General features: G+C 37.7%; 1 protein-coding gene across 1 annotated transcript in view; it reads left to right on the forward strand.

Moving 5' to 3' along the window:
* MTA3 (metastasis associated 1 family member 3) overlaps positions 1-16,778 on the forward strand; it is a 130,207-nt gene that overhangs the window by 102,680 nt on the left and 10,749 nt on the right. Inside the window, exons 16-18 of the mRNA XM_042051561.1 lie at positions 2,887-2,918; positions 10,153-10,307; positions 14,935-14,962. Coding sequence (XP_041907495.1) covers positions 2,887-2,918; positions 10,153-10,307; positions 14,935-14,962 — 215 coding nt within the window. The remainder of the gene's footprint in view (positions 1-2,886; positions 2,919-10,152; positions 10,308-14,934; positions 14,963-16,778) is intronic.

Here is a 16,778-nt window from a genome sequence, read left to right on the forward strand (position 1 = left end):
TCTGTTCAACACCAAGATATTTGTGGTTTTTAAATAAGCTCTGATGCTCTGGAGTTTGCACTGGTGTGCAGACCTTTCGTAAAAGTTTTGAATGCTGCGTGACTGCCTTTTTAAGCAAGGCCTTTCTTCTTTAGTTGCCTTAATTAAAAGTTTTCTGCAAAATTGGCTGGTGTGTCCATGCATAAGTGTTTTTCAGAACCTGCCAAGTCAGGGCGTAATTATTTTCTGGAAGAAATTGGTGTCTCCTCAGTTCTAAAGTCTGAATATTTGTGTATCAGAGTATGTAAGAGTTTTAATTGTGTAACAATGGCACCTCAGTTAGTAGTCTCTGCTAGATCCTAGACTCTTTTGACTATGTCTACTTATTAAACAGTTATTTTCCTACCTTTTTTTAATGGATATACTCAGGTCTTTAATGTTTGGCAACTTAGATGATTTTTCAGTATTTACAGCAAGAAAAATACATGCAAAAAGCAGACAATGGTTTTATTGCATGATATAACAGGGACATTTACAAATATAACAGATCTTTCTTCACTTCTTTGCTGGGTTTTATTATTGAGTTATCAATATGGTAATATCCTGGAGTTAACTGCTGCTGGCACTGCATTAACAGTGTCTGTCAGGTTCTTTTCAAAAATACACTGTTTAACAATTTCCAGGAAAATTCAGTTGTTCCTCAGTTCATTTTAGGGAGATCTTCTCAGTTTCACAGACAACTGAGTGAGAGTGTGTCTGAGTTTTTTGGGACAATCATGGCTAAGCATAGTTTTTATAGATTTGGCATATAGAGCTATGCCAAAAGCACAGCACCTCTGAGTAAGAGGGAAGGTTTCAAGTATCTCCACATAAAAAGTATGGATTTTTGTTTGTTGGCTTTGATCATTTTGAGAGTGACTGAAAGTGCTGTGTAATTTATCTCCTCTGCATTTCAAGAGACAAGAAGCCCCATTCTTTGTGTTTAACCAGGTAATTCTGCCTAAGTTCAGGATTCTTCAGGAAATACTGTGCTCTTGGTGATAAGTTCATTGGGGTTTTTTTCTGGGTATTTAGGCTTATAAGTGGAATGAATTTTTGTCTCAATTATTCATTATTCCATGAATGCAGTCCCTGGGTTTTCTCAGGAACATTCAGGTCCTGAAATGTTATTTTACTGGGATGTCCAAAAAAAAAGAAAAAAAAAAGTTATAATAACAAAAATTACTTTTTGAGGATAAAAAACTAACAGATTATAGAGTTCTTCACTCTACTGTGATCTTCTCTTACTTTATAAGAGTGCCAAATATGTTCAAGTATCAGGAAGCAGTAGACTGTCACAATATTTAGTTTTCATACTACCAGTTTAAGAATTGCCTGGAGGACTGGTGACCTAAATGTATTTTTATATATGATAACTTTTGTGTGAAAAAAAAGAGGAAAGGAAGGCTGGTAGAGGAGCCCACAACTAAAATATCACTGGCTTTAGGTAGGTATTCACATTCCAGTACCTCTGTCAATGTGACCTTAACGATATAAATGTTTTTTATTTATAAGTGATTGAGGATGAAGACTTGTACAAATGTAAATGTACACTAGATACAGGAATTTCTGTTGAATGTTGGAGTTTATAGTTTGAGATGTTTAAAATGACTTATCTTTTTTCTGTCAGTGATTGAACTACACCTTCATGCTGGTTAAGGTGACTCTTCAAAATGGAAGAGAAATGCCAGTTTAAGAGTGTAATCATCTTTTTTTTTTCAGAAAGAGATGTGCAGCTGTTCTCATGTCCTTTTAATCTCCTTAATACTACTTTTAACAATAATAATATCACTCAAGAATTCTTTGTGTGATACCAGCTGGAAACCCTGTAAGAGTCACAATTTAGAACCAAGGCAAGAATAAAAAAAATTGTAACTATTTTGCATTTATCTCACTTGCAGAACTAGGACTCTGCTGATTCAATTCATTCAGAATTGTGTACATTTTATGCAGAACTGCATGTAGTGTTGATAAATGTCCCTTCCTTAAGAACTCTGCTATAGCCCATGAGGTGTCCTACCCAAATTTTTGAGCAAGTCTGTGAGACTAGTGGCAGTATCATCTTGCATCTTATAGACCAGCAGTGAGTTTTCTTGCAGGTTTTTTAAATGTTTTTTTTTTTTTACTGAAGTTGCACTGCTTTGAAAAAGAACAATGTCTCTAATATGTGAACTATAGCATTTTAAAGCCAAAGAGAGTGTGATTTCTGTTCTTGGGGAAAGAAAAAAGTGAAAGTAATCTGAGTTAAACAGCAGGGTGAAATCTATGTTAGTTATTGGCTAGTAGTGATTGCTCTGCAATTTATATAAATATAACCATGAGTTCAGGTCACTGACTCCAGATTTACCATATAGGGGAGAATATTTAACATTTCTGCATGTTGCGTTTCTCAATATGCTTTGTCACTTTCAAACTGAGCATCCATCTCAAAATTCTCAGAAAAAGGGTTGTCTAGTTTTATAAAACTTCTTTTGAAATGGGAACAGTAATGGAATTATGTTGATACTATCTGTATTTTTGTCTGCAGAGCTAATCCTTCATGATGCCATATGTTAAATGCAAAATGGAAAAAAACCCCTTACTTCTTCAAACATGAATTATGAATTAGTTCCATTTTTATATTTTCTTGCAGAAGAAGATAATTAAGCAAAGAGGACGGTGCACTTAACAGCATATTATAGCATGCCATATATATTCAGGACCAATGATGGGTCTTAAGCTCGTTTCCTGAGAAATCTTTCCAGTCTGTGCATTTTTGATGTGTTCATTGTTGTAGCTGAACAGTAGCCTTCAGGGTGAGCATCAGAAAATAAGGCTTTTGTGGATAAAGAAAACTTTCTAATACGCTGTGGTTCTTTTATTTTCCAGAATCATCCAGCCATACAACAAGAACAATAATGGTAAGTATAGAGGAGATTATAGGTATTGATCTGTCTATAGCTATGATTTTTCCTTTAAAAATGAAGTAGATGTAGTAGTATCCTAAGACATTGGCATTTTTTTATAAAGTCCAATATCACTGTAGAGGTAAAATGAGTCTGTCTTTATTTCATGAGAAATCTTGGCAAAAAATGAGAGGTCGAAGAGCTTAAGAGGTAACAGTGCTATCAGTTTGAATAGCTGAAAAATCCAGTTACAATTCTGTGTTCTGTGTTAAAGTGATTTTTGATTATGTCAAATTAATGTTGATAAAATTTCTTGCATTCTGTCTATATCACATGAGTCAGAGCACATTTAAAGTTCAGAACAATAGCTGAGTAATTTCTTGCATCACATTCCTGAGAGGCCAGTCTCTGACTTTAGCTTGGGTTTGATAATTTGGGTTCCAGAAATAGGTAAATGTTTAAGGGGACAGATACACCTTCAAAAATGAGATTAGAAAGTTTTATGTAAAAAAATGTCATGCCCTTAGTGTCTATCTTGCATTTTTATAGGGTGAGAAATGTTGTCGGTCTCTTTCTGTTTCAAACTCATAACAAAAGTTAGGTAAGGGCTGAACAACAGTTCACACAAAGAAAACCTTCCTCTGACAGGGAATGATTGATGCCTATCCTGTGGGTGTTTGAGGAGAGGGCTTTCTGCTTCTGGAGAAAGGCCAGTTTTTGGGGCGAGTGTTGAAATTTTAGAATAAACCCCAGCAAATCATGACATGAGCTTGTTTGTTTCCATTCCTACAGTTTTTAGGGTATCCCGTCAAGTTCAGTTACCTCTTCTGTATGTACAGCATTTGTGGGACATGTAAATTCCCACATGGATTTCTTGACTCTGCAGGGCATAAAAGGTTAATATAGTTCATTGTCCTTATCGTCAATGGTCATTAATAATCCAGTGCAAATGAATTATAAATAGGTAAGGACTAGAGATCACAACCTTTCAAAATAGTAGAGATGTCTGGAAAAAGTGATATTTCTCTTTCCTGCTGGGTGGGATACAATCCTTGTTTGTCATGGATTTGTTTTAAATAGACATTTCAAAAGAAGATGCTCAGTTATTCAAGTGCATTCCTCTGCTATAAAATTTTGGAAGGGATTGAAAAACTTTTCAATGTTTTTTCCATTCTGTATTGGTGTCAGGAAAAGAGCAGGACAATTGTGTTGAAGCTGGTGAACCCTTCACTCTGCTTTACCTGTACTCTTTTTGTCCTATTAATTGTACTCTGAAGATACTCAGTCTCTCTTTTCCATTAATGTACCAGAACAGTTCTATAAACTGACCCAAAAGAGTGGGGGTTTTGCCTATATAATTTCTTTCTCACACCAAAACATGTCCAAACTTTTAAAGAGAGAAGGAAAAGGTTTTTAAATAGCTCAAGTTCTTGAGGTTCCTGTGTTGTGAACCTCTGCAGACCTCTGTGCTGACAACTCAGATGGCTGAGACCTCAGGCTAATGTTCTGCAGTCAGTGTGCAGTAATTGTTCATTGCACTTAAGTAAATAAAAGTAGAAATAAAAATAGGTATTCTGCTTAGTGAGAAATTGTTAGAGCAATGTCCGCTCTTCTCTGCAACTAAAGCATAACTGAATGTGTAAAAGAAAATTTTATTACTCTCCAGTGAGTATGTAGAAATTGTCAGTGAAACCAGAAAATATGCTATTCCTTGAATTGCCAACACTATGAGATTATGCATTCAGTACAGATGTAGTAAAGGAATACTGCTGAGAGCCAATGTATAATGGCTGCTGCAATAAATAGTTACTCCGAAATGAAGTCCCCTTTATTCTGACTGATTATGGTTATATTGTAACATAAAAAGTTAAAGCATGACCTTTAGTCATCAGAACATGTAAGTATCACAGCAAATTTGTATTACTGCCTTGATGCTTTGATCTAAAAAAGCTTTTATCTTACCAAAGTGAAGTATTTGGTCTCTAAAGTTGCATTTATAGGTGGTGAAATAATGTAAGGCATTAAATCTGATCTTGTCTTGAAGATTCAGATTTATGTTAAAGTCAAAGCCAGCAAGGTATAGAGTGTAGTCTGCTAAAAAAACAAAATGCAGTTTTTCTGAGAACATTACAAGAATTTTTCTTCTGTATTTAAATGCAATGATACCCACCTGTTTTTTGTTTCAGATTCTTGTTCATAAAAATAAAACCCCAGAAAATAATTTAAGCATCTGTGTGATGGGAGGGAGAGGGAGGGCATGCTCTATGTTTTAACTATAAAATAAATTTCCTCTTATTCTGTGGATGGTTGCCTAGGTTAGTCTTTCATTACTAATTTACTGATTTCCATAAATAACTGTTTACTTCAAAATGATGCCTTCTGAGGCATGATTTATTCAGAGGTTATATAGCTCTTGTGTACCATCTATGACAAACAGGGACTATAAACTTTGCAGTATTTTGGCTCAGATGCTTTGGCAAGTTAGCTGTCATCTTTTAGGAGGGTTGTTTCTTTTGGGATTTTTTGGTGGTTTTCCCCCCTTGCACAGAAAAGTCATTGACTTAGATTTTCATCATTACAACAATTGTAGGTGTTTGTGAAAGGTTTGGTAGCAAATCCAGAGGTTCCAAAGTTACACTTGTGATGACTACTTGGTTATTTTCTTGTATATGATCTGTTGTTTGAAAATCTTTCATTTTTAATAGCCTTTGGGTTTTTAAATGAAATCCTATACCCAAAGTGGTTGTGTGCCTGCATGCTATTATCAACATTTGTGACTTCATGCTGAGCTAGGGTATTCATTTTTGCATTAATCTCACATTTCTATGAATAACTAAACCAGCCCCTAACCCTGATGCTCATTAAAGGTATAATGCTAATCCCTTTGGAAATAGGAATACTTCAGGTGTGGCAAAAGAGAATCAATACCTGATTTAAACTTAAAGTAATTCTAAACTTGTTTTAAATGATGTATTGTATAATTAGGTCAATGCAAAATATAGGGAACCATTTAATATGGGTTATTGCCAGTCATCTGAGCAAAGCTGATTTCTTCTAGTGACTTTTTTTCTCCTTGTAAAGAGCTTCTTTTGCTTGGCTTGATTTGAATTGATTTTTTTTTTAAAGATGTAATAAAAAAACTTTAAAATATTAATTTAAGGCATTGGGAATATTTTCATTTTTGAAACAATGGGGAAAACATTTGAAGTCCACTTAGGAATTTATGGTAGTTCAGTTAAACATTCCTTCAGCCATAGTACAAATGTTCACTGTTAGTTTTTACACTTTGAATGACTGTGGGTGTTATGTATTATTTTAAAGCTGGATGTCTTTTCAGACCTCAGTGTCTTTTCAGAATTTTTAGTGGCTCTCAATGAATAAATTCTTGGCCACTTATGTAGCAGTACAAATTGAGCAACTTATAGACAGGAACCTCATTTGTGATTTGGGATCTGAGTCCCCTTTCTGAATTTGTACAGGATTCCTCTCTTGCCTTACCCTCATGCGTCTCAGTATTCTTGTGCTTCTCTGGGAGCCAGTGAGGACAGGAGATTTACCCTTGTTAATAAAAATGCTGTATTCAGTTGCCACTTTAATATAAGGTGGTTTTGGAATGGTATCCAGACTTCATTGGACTCGTAGATGCCACTGCAGCAGATATCATGTGTACAGTGATTCTATACAGCCAATTCCTTGGTTTCTCTGCCACAGCAAAGCCTTATGCCCAGTGCACCTTGTGTTCAAAGACCTGGATTTACAGTTGTAACTCCGTGCTGCTGCTTCCAGAAGATTTGAGAGGGAGGAAGACATGTAACTTCTTCACGAAGGGATCTCCTGCATTCCTTGAACATTGGAAGTATCTCAGTTGCCCGCTGTGAAATGAATGCAGATGGGAAATTCATGCCCCTGCCAGGCGAGTTTTGATGAGCAGCACTTGCAAACAGCAGAGAAATGGATCAGCAGGGGACAGGTGAAGCTGTACAACAAACAGTCTTTACGTAAGCTCCTCCTTGTTGAAGACCCTGAAAAGATTGCCTTTGCTTTCTGAGGGTGTGTTCGGTCTTGCAGCATGGACACCACCTGCTGGACAGGGGAGATTCTCTCCAGAGGTAACGCCCTGCTGACTTAAATATTTGTGTTCTTTACTGGATGTAACTTTGCCTGAATCAGAACTCCCTTTGTCTTGAGAAGTTTTTCTTTCAAGTGCACTCAGATGTTTTTCTCCTGATGTCTTTGAGCATGGAACAATTTTGTCCTAGAGGAACAAGAGATCTCAATGAATGTACTCAGACTGAGATGAAGAACTTGGGAGGAAGGAGTCACTCAGCATGGAGGAAGATTTGTCCAAAATGCAAACTGCTGATGCAGGTGCTGCTCAGTTGTGCCCCTGGTATGCAGACCCTTAGCACCAGTGGCTCTGCTGCAAACTCACAGCACAGCTCATTAGCGATGTACACTGTCAGAATCAAAGCACCAGCAGCTGCTTGCACACGGTGGCATTGCAAGGAAATTACTGAAGCTTGCTGCAAGCAGGGTTTTAAATGAGAAGGAATTCTTTGGTAGCACAGGGAATATTCCCTAGGCTTTCATAACCTTTCTGGCATAACTGTGTGCTAGGGGGGAAGATTTGAATTCATCATCATCATAAAAGAAAAGCATTTAACGAGTACTTTGTATGAAAGTTCATTTTGCTCTTGGTGGTGATATTAGTGTGACAGTGGCATTGAATGCTCATTTTCATACACACTGGTGAATATATTTTTTGAGAGGAACTAATGAACTGATTGCCTGGTCAAGAGCTTCAATTGTTTTTATTAACTTGAAATTAATGTGGTCCCTAGCACAGACTGGAGAAAAATGATCTTATTTTCTCTTGTCCTTATGTGAAATGTAATTAATTTCTTCAAATAGCTTGAAAGGGCTGGGACAGAAGGGAAATAAAAGAGAAAATTCTAACCAATTTGATGCAACAGAAATGAGGTTATATTGTAAGCGTTGTGTCATTTTCTATAACGTTATCTCTTGCCTGGAATGAGGGTTAGGGGCTAATAAAAGTAGAAAAAACAGAAGTTCAGAATTAGTTGCAATATCTGGCTCTACCAGGGGAAAAAGTATTGTGAAAAGACAAGTACTTTTTCCATCAGGTTTCACTGTTTTTCAGAGTTTATGCCATAGGAAATACACTTTTTGTAACTTGTATATTTCCTGAACGTTTTTTGCCTGCACTTCTTGACTAAAGGAAACATTCAGTGGTGTATTAGAAAGGAGCCTGGGAAAAGATCAGAACCATTATATAAGATAACTTAAACCCATTATTGACTAGGGAAGCACAACAAAAAATATACCACTGGAGCCCTTGAATGTTGTGTGTGGCACTGGCAATTGCCAGCTACAAATCCTGAGTGGGAAATCTGATGTGTGGCAATGTTTTCCATGCATGACTTCTTACTCTCTTTTTGAGCACTACCCACTTTGTACAAGAAGAGATCAGCAGTTAAAAACCTTAATGAATTTCTGATTTCATGGCACCTATGTACTTTATCCTGAATTTATTCTAAATAACAGCTGAATTTTAGTAACATGTCTTTTAGGTCTTTTCCCCCACCAAAGCCAATACAAAATAGTATGTGAAAGCCAAACTGCAGTCTAGGCACTGAATGAAAAAATGGGAAAAAATTGGGTAAATATTTAAAAAGGCTACAAAGATAAATTTATGACCCTGTGTGCAACAACAACTAAATTCACCCTAAATCTTTGTTTTTAAGACAAAATAAAATAGTTTAGCTCTAAGAGAGATTTCTATGTGAATCACTCACTTTTGATGTCTTGTTTCTCCTCTTCTGGTTTGGTTTCTTTACATGAAATCTAAGGAATCACAGAGGAGATGGCTCAGTTACTCACAGTAGCATAATGAATACTGGAATTTTCTGTCTGATGCATAAAATTTGTCCTGCTGGAGAGAGCAAATGGTGTGGATCAGGGTGTGGTGAAAGTTGTGTCAGAATGTGAATAGAATGCTTTGAATGTGAGTGTAAGAATTGTTCAGAAAAAATGATGCCCTTGTTTATCTTTTCTGGCTTTTATGTTTTTGTGACATGATTTAAGAGATCAGCTCTGTGCTCTGTTCTGCTGGTCTTTGTGGGTGCTACCAGCCCCTTCCTTGCTCAGTGATGGTGGTGTTGGTGCCCTAATTAGGGGGTACTCCCACCAATGTCCAGCACTGTGTGCATTATAGGAATGTTACAAAAATGCTACCAGTAATGTGGAATACTGGTATTATTTCACCAAGAAAATAGTACTTCTTCCTAAGAAACACGATGTTGAATCCATGGGAGATAGAGTAAGCAAATTTTCATCTTTGTATAATGTCTCCTATCATATCTGTTTTCATCCAATTTTTGTTAATTAGTCCTGCTGCTAATCAATTATGTGGGAAACAAGATTAAGATTTCCAAGACTAGTATTTTTGTCATGGTGTATTCTTCCAAAACATTTCCTATAAATGATACAGAAAACATTTTCATTCTCTCCTCATGTGTCAGAAGGCAGCTGCTCTTGTTAGATCTGAGTACTTGCACAATTACTCCAGGTAAAGGTTTAGTGGAAAATTAATGCATTGTTTTCTGTTTAATGTTATCAGTTATGGAATGAATGCAGATGTATTTCAGGTAGCTCTAACTACCTAAGTAATTAAACCTAAGAACCATGGCACCAGCATGGTGATATAAACTTTTGTTTTCCTGCTTCCATTCAGGTAAGCAGCAGGACCAAACCACTTGTCTTACTCAGTGACTTCTATTTAAAAGGAAAGACAGGCAGAGTAAGGACAGGCAAAGTGAGAAGTATGAATTTTTTGAAATTAGCTTAGTGCCATACTTGGATGAAAAAATAGGTCTTGTGTCTCATTGCTTGGAATGTTAGGGTTTTTTGCTCAGAAAATGTTAATTCTCTCCTAAAAGCAATGAGTTTCTGTTTCTGAACTGCTTAGTTCATAGCATCGATTCATGCCTCAAGATCTTTTTGTATAAAATGGCATTAGCAATAGTTAATTTAGTTTTTAAAGAGCTTTAAGACCTATGCATAAAACATGTCAATGGGCACAGGTTGGTTGTTATCTTACCCCCAGGTACAGGCTGGGGCCGATGAGCCGGGTTTTGAGACGTGTGTAGGCTGCCCTGTACAGCAGAATTTGGTAATGGAATTATGCTTCTTCTCAGAAAAACACCTTTCCCTTTTATTACCATTTCAGCACGCTGCTCCCCACATCCACATGACTAATGGTAAGGCCTTGCAAGCCAGTGCAAGTGCCATTAAGACAAGCACCATTCCAGTGATCAAGAGACAGAGGCAAAATTGGCTCGATGCTTCAGATGATGGTTTCTTTATAGCTACAGAAGAGACCAGGTAAGAAAAATGAAACCTTAGCAGGGAATGAGGCTTCAGTGCATACGTGCTACTGATCCAATATTTCAGTAACAGTTTTGACATTATTATCTGAGGTCACATTACAGCAGAGACCAATTTTTGGTACAAGCCAAACTTTGCATCTTCTATCTACTAATATTATCAGCATTTTATTAATGAGACTTAGTGCTACTTCTCTGTGGCAAAGATTAGACTTTTTAAATTAACACTGATTGTGGTTCATCTACAATGATGTTTAGGGCACCTCTGATCATTCAGCAAAATATAAATGCATCTACAATGTAGGTTATCCTCTAAAATTTTCAGAACTTCAGAAATAGTACACAGTGGAGAAATATATAGCTGATAGCATCTTTCCAGGCGAGAAGTTGATTTCCTTTAAAAGCAACGGAGATAATAATCTCCATCAGCCTTTCATTTACAGATTAATTGGTAAAATTTAATGAGCTTTTGCTTTTTCCAAAAAGGCTTGATATCATGGAAGAGTCACTAGTTTTCTGGAGGTTCCTCTGTTCTGTTCTTTTCTTCCCCTGTCTGGCCCTTCCCTGATTTATTTCAGACTAAGAGAAGAAGTTGCAGTCTGTTTTTGTAAACTGTGTTTGCTGGGCCTGTTATTTAAAAACCTTTAATATCTTGCTTAATTACAGCAAGCAACATCAGACTGTTCCTCACTTCTGTGATTATTTCACAAGCCTAGAAAAGCTGGTAGTTGAAGAAAAATGTAAATAATAAAAAGAGGGAAGGGAAAGAACATATGCAAATGTAGAGATAACCAAGGAAACTGTGCATGTTTAATCCCATTAATGGCAGATTCAGCTAGGAGAGTTAACATATTAGCACATGATAATTTGGTGGTTATTTCAACATAATTGATTATGGCACCTTTTTTTTTTTTAATGAGGAATGCAACAATTCAGAGAGAGTGGTAAGAGGATGATGAGCTGATGAGCTCTTAGGCTTCTGATTCCAGCCCAGATTGATGGCATTTTGAAAATTGTTTGATACAAAGACCTTAGTAATATCAGGCTAATCCCTAGCAATTGGATCCTGAAAGTGAGACTGGTTACCTTTTGAAGTTTTAGAATTTTCAATTTAATTTTTTCCCAATGTTATAGACAAGCACCTGTCAAAGGATGAGAAGAGTCTTACATGGGCAGTGATCTCCCCACTTATCTCACAGGCAGACCAAATAACTTACCTGGACTAGATGTTTAAATTTTAGGTGAAGTGTAGTGAGATGAGTCCTGGCTTTGCAAATCACTCATCCATGACAGCTCTGCTTGTTCCCATCCTAGGAAATCCCCTTCCCTGCTCCCAGGGCTGCGGACACCATACCCAGGCCAGGGAGCAAGCAGAGGTACCACTGTTTTGTGGTTCTGCAGCCAGGGTGGGGTGCAAACAAGGGTCTTAGTCCTCAGGGGTCTGTGTCTGCTGCTCTTCTCCAGTAATGAACAGTTTAAAGAGTAACATTTGAAACCTCCTGGTATGGGGAACACAGGGAAGTTGGACCTCACTGATACTCCTCAAACAAGCAGGTACCTGAACATGTGCTGCTGCATCACTCTGGCAGGTGCTGGAGCAGCACAGCAGAGAATGCTTGTTACCCTTTGAAACTCTGTTTCACAGGAGATCTGTTCCTTGTCTTTCACAGGGCTTTTCCATTCTTTCTTAGGTTTTTTTGTATTTTCCTGTCCTCATACCATCCCCATCGATTCCTTCCCTCAGCTGTGCCTTCTCCTTTCTAATTTTTTTCCTTTGATTCCTTTCACCTTTACTTTGTGATTATTGAGAGATGGGGTAGCTTGTTCTCCTCTGGGCTCTGAAAGTCTCCAGCCTTCAGAGCTTCGACTGGAAAGCACTGCCTGGTTCTGCTGCTAGGAATGCCCTAATGTCCAAGACAACAATTAAATGCTCTGTTCTTTGAGGGCAGGTGGAGGCAGAGAGCAGTCCCTGACAGGCAGCCTGCCCTGTGATAGGAGATCACACAGCTCAGCACTGCCAGGACAGAGTTGAACACAATATAATTGCAATGGAAAGAGACATCTAGGGAGATGTTTGAAAAAGCAGCACACAATTTACCCAGTCCTGACACAGAATGGAAAAATAAAAAAAGTAGCCAATCAGAATGAGCTGCCAGGGAGAAACCATTAAGTTCTGAACATGTTCTGAACACTCAGCTCAGAAATAATTGCCCCATCTAAGGTCACAATTGGTTCTTTAGGGAACTTTTTTTGTGCTCCATCAGGATCCAATCTGTTTTATCAGATGAATTTTTTCATTAAAAATACATATGAGAGAGACACATGATAATTATAGCAAAAGGAAAAATATTTTTCAGAGTAATTGAAGCCTGCAAAAAGGAAAATATTTTTCAGTATAATTTTTTTTGCAACAGTCCACAACAATTTTCATTTCTCTGTCCTAAAATATTTCTTTTTGTCTAGTGAATTAATGTTTAAGATGCACATTTCTATAAAACATCAAGTAGGGAGTCTAGAGTGTAAATTTTCACAGAAATTTAGCTTTAAGAGCCTATACTATAATAGACTGTTGATATTGGCTGAGAAAAAAAAAGAGTAATAACATTGCTTCTAGACTAAATGAAGTACCAGTCTATTTCATGCTAATCAAACCAAAGATGGACATGAGCATTCTAAATGTTACTATTCATCAATAGATAAGGTGAATACATGTATGTATGACTCCATTTTAGAAGAAATTTTTAATAATATTAATTTTTAACAATCACCCTTTCCTCTCTGAATTTAAGCAGTATTTCTGTAAAGTTAACTCTTGTGTATCTAATTGCTCACAGATTTGAGATATTTGTAGCAACAGATATGTAGGGAGTGAAATACGAAGAGCAGTGAAAATAACTCTGGGAGTTATATATCATCTAAGCTTTCCAGGGTAACCCTTGGAGTTACTCTAGAATTTTAGGGCAGTGCCCTTCCCTCTACACTCAGGCCACAGTTCAACAATGACTGCAGGTATCCTCGAAAATTAGTGTGAGCATATGTATCATAGAAACACAAGGACTGGAATTTACATCTGAAGTTCAACAAATTTTTAGGTGCTAATCTGCCCTTCAGAGTAGAACAGGAATGTATTTCACATCAGTTGAAATGCACATCCTCATACATTTCAGCTGTGGGGGTTTTTTTTGAGTTGTAGCTATTTGAAAGCCATTTCCTCCCCTGCTGTTTATCAGTAGCTGCACATCTGGGGAAAAATGGCAGCAGAACTCCCATTTGTGTTTCCCTCTCTCCCAGCCCCATTGCCTCTGCAGAGCTGGGCTGCACCTTAACATGGTGCTGAGCCCCAGTCATTACAGCCCACGGCCACTTTGGTGAAGAGACAGAGTTTTTCCATCTGTCTGCATGTTAGTGCCTTGAAGGGATCATCCTTGTGAATTTTGCTGTATGGATATGTGGATGCCCCTCTGAATACCTGTCAGCAGGCTCAGTGAGTTTTGCCAGTAAATACAGAGGTCCCAGTTTTGCTATTTCATCTCTGGTGACAAGCTGCACTCTCCATTCTAAACCCTCCCCGATGCCTGTGTGAGACCAGCTCCCATGGGATTTCCCTGCCTCTGTTCAGTCACAAGCTCACAGCAGGGATCAATCTAGGAAGAAAACCACATGGCAGTTCGAGAATGCTTACCTTCTGATATTACATCATATTTTTTGTTGATCTTTACTGGATTTAATATTTTTGTATTTTTCTTTATTCTTATCCTTTTCAAATTAAAAAGAAATTCTCATTCCCTGCTGTGAAATAACTTGCTCAAGATTTTATTCTAAAGCGGAAATCTGTTTACACAATTCATTGAAAAAGTCACTCTTTAAAGAGCCCCACGTTTATCATTGCTCACCAAAAGAATTATTTCTTTTTAATATCCTTAGATATTAGTTGCTAGGGCCCTCCTAGCACTAAGTGTATGCTTTAGGATAAGCCAGAAGTTTCCTAACTATAAAAGCATTTTATTCATTCTTTATACTAAATCACCTTTGCTTTAAGAAAGTTTTTTGGGCTAGCTGTGATGTGGATTCTATTGTAGACCCAACTAGAGGTCAACAGACCAAAATTACCATATTGTGTGGAACTAGATTCTTTATACAGAATCACTATTCTGGGAGTTAATAATTGAAAAAAATGGAACAGTTCATATTACAGTCTTCAGAAGTTTAATAAAAATGTAATGTATTGGCTTAATATATCTTGAATTATATAAGATATAAACATAATCTTTGAGTAAAATTAATAATATTACTGTTGAACCATTCGATGTCAAGGGGAATATATCTATTGATTAAAACTTTTCTTACCAATTCTAGGTATGCAGTGTGCCTATATTTCCTATACACACGCTCTGTCCCTAACAGAGTGCATGTGCATGCCAATGATCACACTTGTATAGGGACAGCTAAAACACTGGTTGGTAAATGATTTTTTTTTTCCCAGCGTTTGCATTATAAGAAATGCGTGGAAATGTTTGGCTGACTGCATTATAGCAGCGGATTCTATATGCTTTCCCTTCATGGGCCAAAAAGCATATTTGCATATAGATCTGCAGTTGAATGACTCAATGCTTGTTTCCTTTCAGTGCTGAAGCAGTTAGAAACCTTCTCACGGTAAGTGCATCTCCATTGGGAATGAGTTAACTGCAACTGCTGAAATTAGAACGTGATCTTTAGCTGTTACCAGCAGACATGGCTTCCTTTTTTTGCTGATAAAATGATTTGAGAGGCATCCCTGTGGCAGCATTATGTAGGCAATTTTCGTATCCCTCACTTCATGTTCTGTCTCCAAAAGGAAAAAGCTTCCCTTGATTTGTTGAGATGCTACATAAGGATATCACAATTGCTGTGATAATTACCTGGTACCACTCATTTTTATTTATGCATGTCTCATAGCACACACAAAAAAGCTTAAAAACCAAAGTTGCATGTTGAGAAAGAAGAGAATGTGAGGCTGACAACCAGCTGCTGCAGAATGTTGAGTCTTGCCATGCTGTCAGTGGTCTGCTTCTCTTGCAGAAGAGGGGGAGAGCCATGCTAGTGCTCAAAGCCCTCCGTGCTCCTGCACATGCTGCTGGCCCTCTCTGCAGTGCAGCTTTATCCATGGAAACCCTAACCTGTACCTTGGAACACAAACTGAACCCCTGTGAGAACCAAAGCCCGAGTTAAGAGTTGTGGGTGACCTGCCCCTGCCCCCTCTCTCTCCCACGTGCGCTGTAATCCATGCACAGTGCTTGCATTGCAGCACGCTGCCGGGAGAAAAAGGAAAGCTGGAGGAGTAAGGCTTCGGTGCCGGGGGTCTGACACATGGTGCAGAGCTGCAGATCTACATCCGAGCCAGAGCTCCAGTGTTAACTGCTCTGCTCCTTCTTCCTCCTCACGTGTGCAATTCCTACCACACAAATGTCCATGGGTACGTTTACTCTTTCTTTTCTAGCTGGCCCCAGCTGTGCAAAAAAATTTGTGCACCAAACCAAAAAACCATATTTTTGACCTCTGCTTTTCATAAAGATGAGGCACCTTGATTTGAATTGGGATCCTGGTTTTGAGCTACACCATACTTGGATCCTGGCCTAGTGTATTTTCACTTCTTTCCTGCATGGCACCATGGCCTTTAGACCCCAGTCCTGTAACCAGCTGCAAGAAGATGCCTGGCTGCACTCTTGGAGCATCAGCTGCAAGCCTGAGAATATGATGCACCAGCTCTCTAACAAAAAACCATATCAGTCTCTAAGGATGTCATTTTCTGGTTCCTTTACTTCTGTTGTATTATATAGTTGTTATACATCTTGAAAAGCAGGGATTACAGAATATATACCTTAGAATTCTGTTTAATCTCTGCTGATAGGATTGCAAATATCTTATTGATTGGTTATATCTGAGTCCAGGTGAACTAACAGTTCTCTCCAGTCACCATGACGATACTGTGTGAGGAATTTGGGGAGAAACTGGCCTTGCTACAGTTTAGGAGCCATCCTACTTGGTTAACTCCCATTCAAAGCTGTTGTATGCTCATGAGAGAGCATAATATTTTCTGTGAGATGTTATTTTGACCTTATTTTGTGTGGGCTATTCATGAATGCTGCGCGCTGTTCACACCTTATAAATCACACTTTTCTGAGCCCCAGCTGAGATACTGTGATACAGAATCACAAGCAGCAGTGTAGAAACTAGATCATAATCTCTTGCCATTCATTTCCCATTGAGCAGCTTTCATGGGTCTAAAGACATTTTCTTTCAATATTTACCTTCATGAGTTTCTCCTGTGGGATCCTTTATAGTACCTACTAAATCAAAGTAACACTATTGTGATAATGCAAATGTTTGTTTTTAAAAGCAGGTTCATTCCATGGAACTAAAACAACTCATTTGAAGAATGTGAATATTTTTTTTAATTTAAGGAATCATAGCTATATGCAAGGAAAACATG

The sequence above is a fragment of the Corvus kubaryi genome, unplaced genomic scaffold (genome assembly GCF_017639235.1).
Source record: "Corvus kubaryi isolate FWS band 111438036 unplaced genomic scaffold, C.kubaryi_AGA036_p1.0 76, whole genome shotgun sequence".
NCBI lineage: Eukaryota > Metazoa > Chordata > Aves > Passeriformes > Corvidae > Corvus > Corvus kubaryi.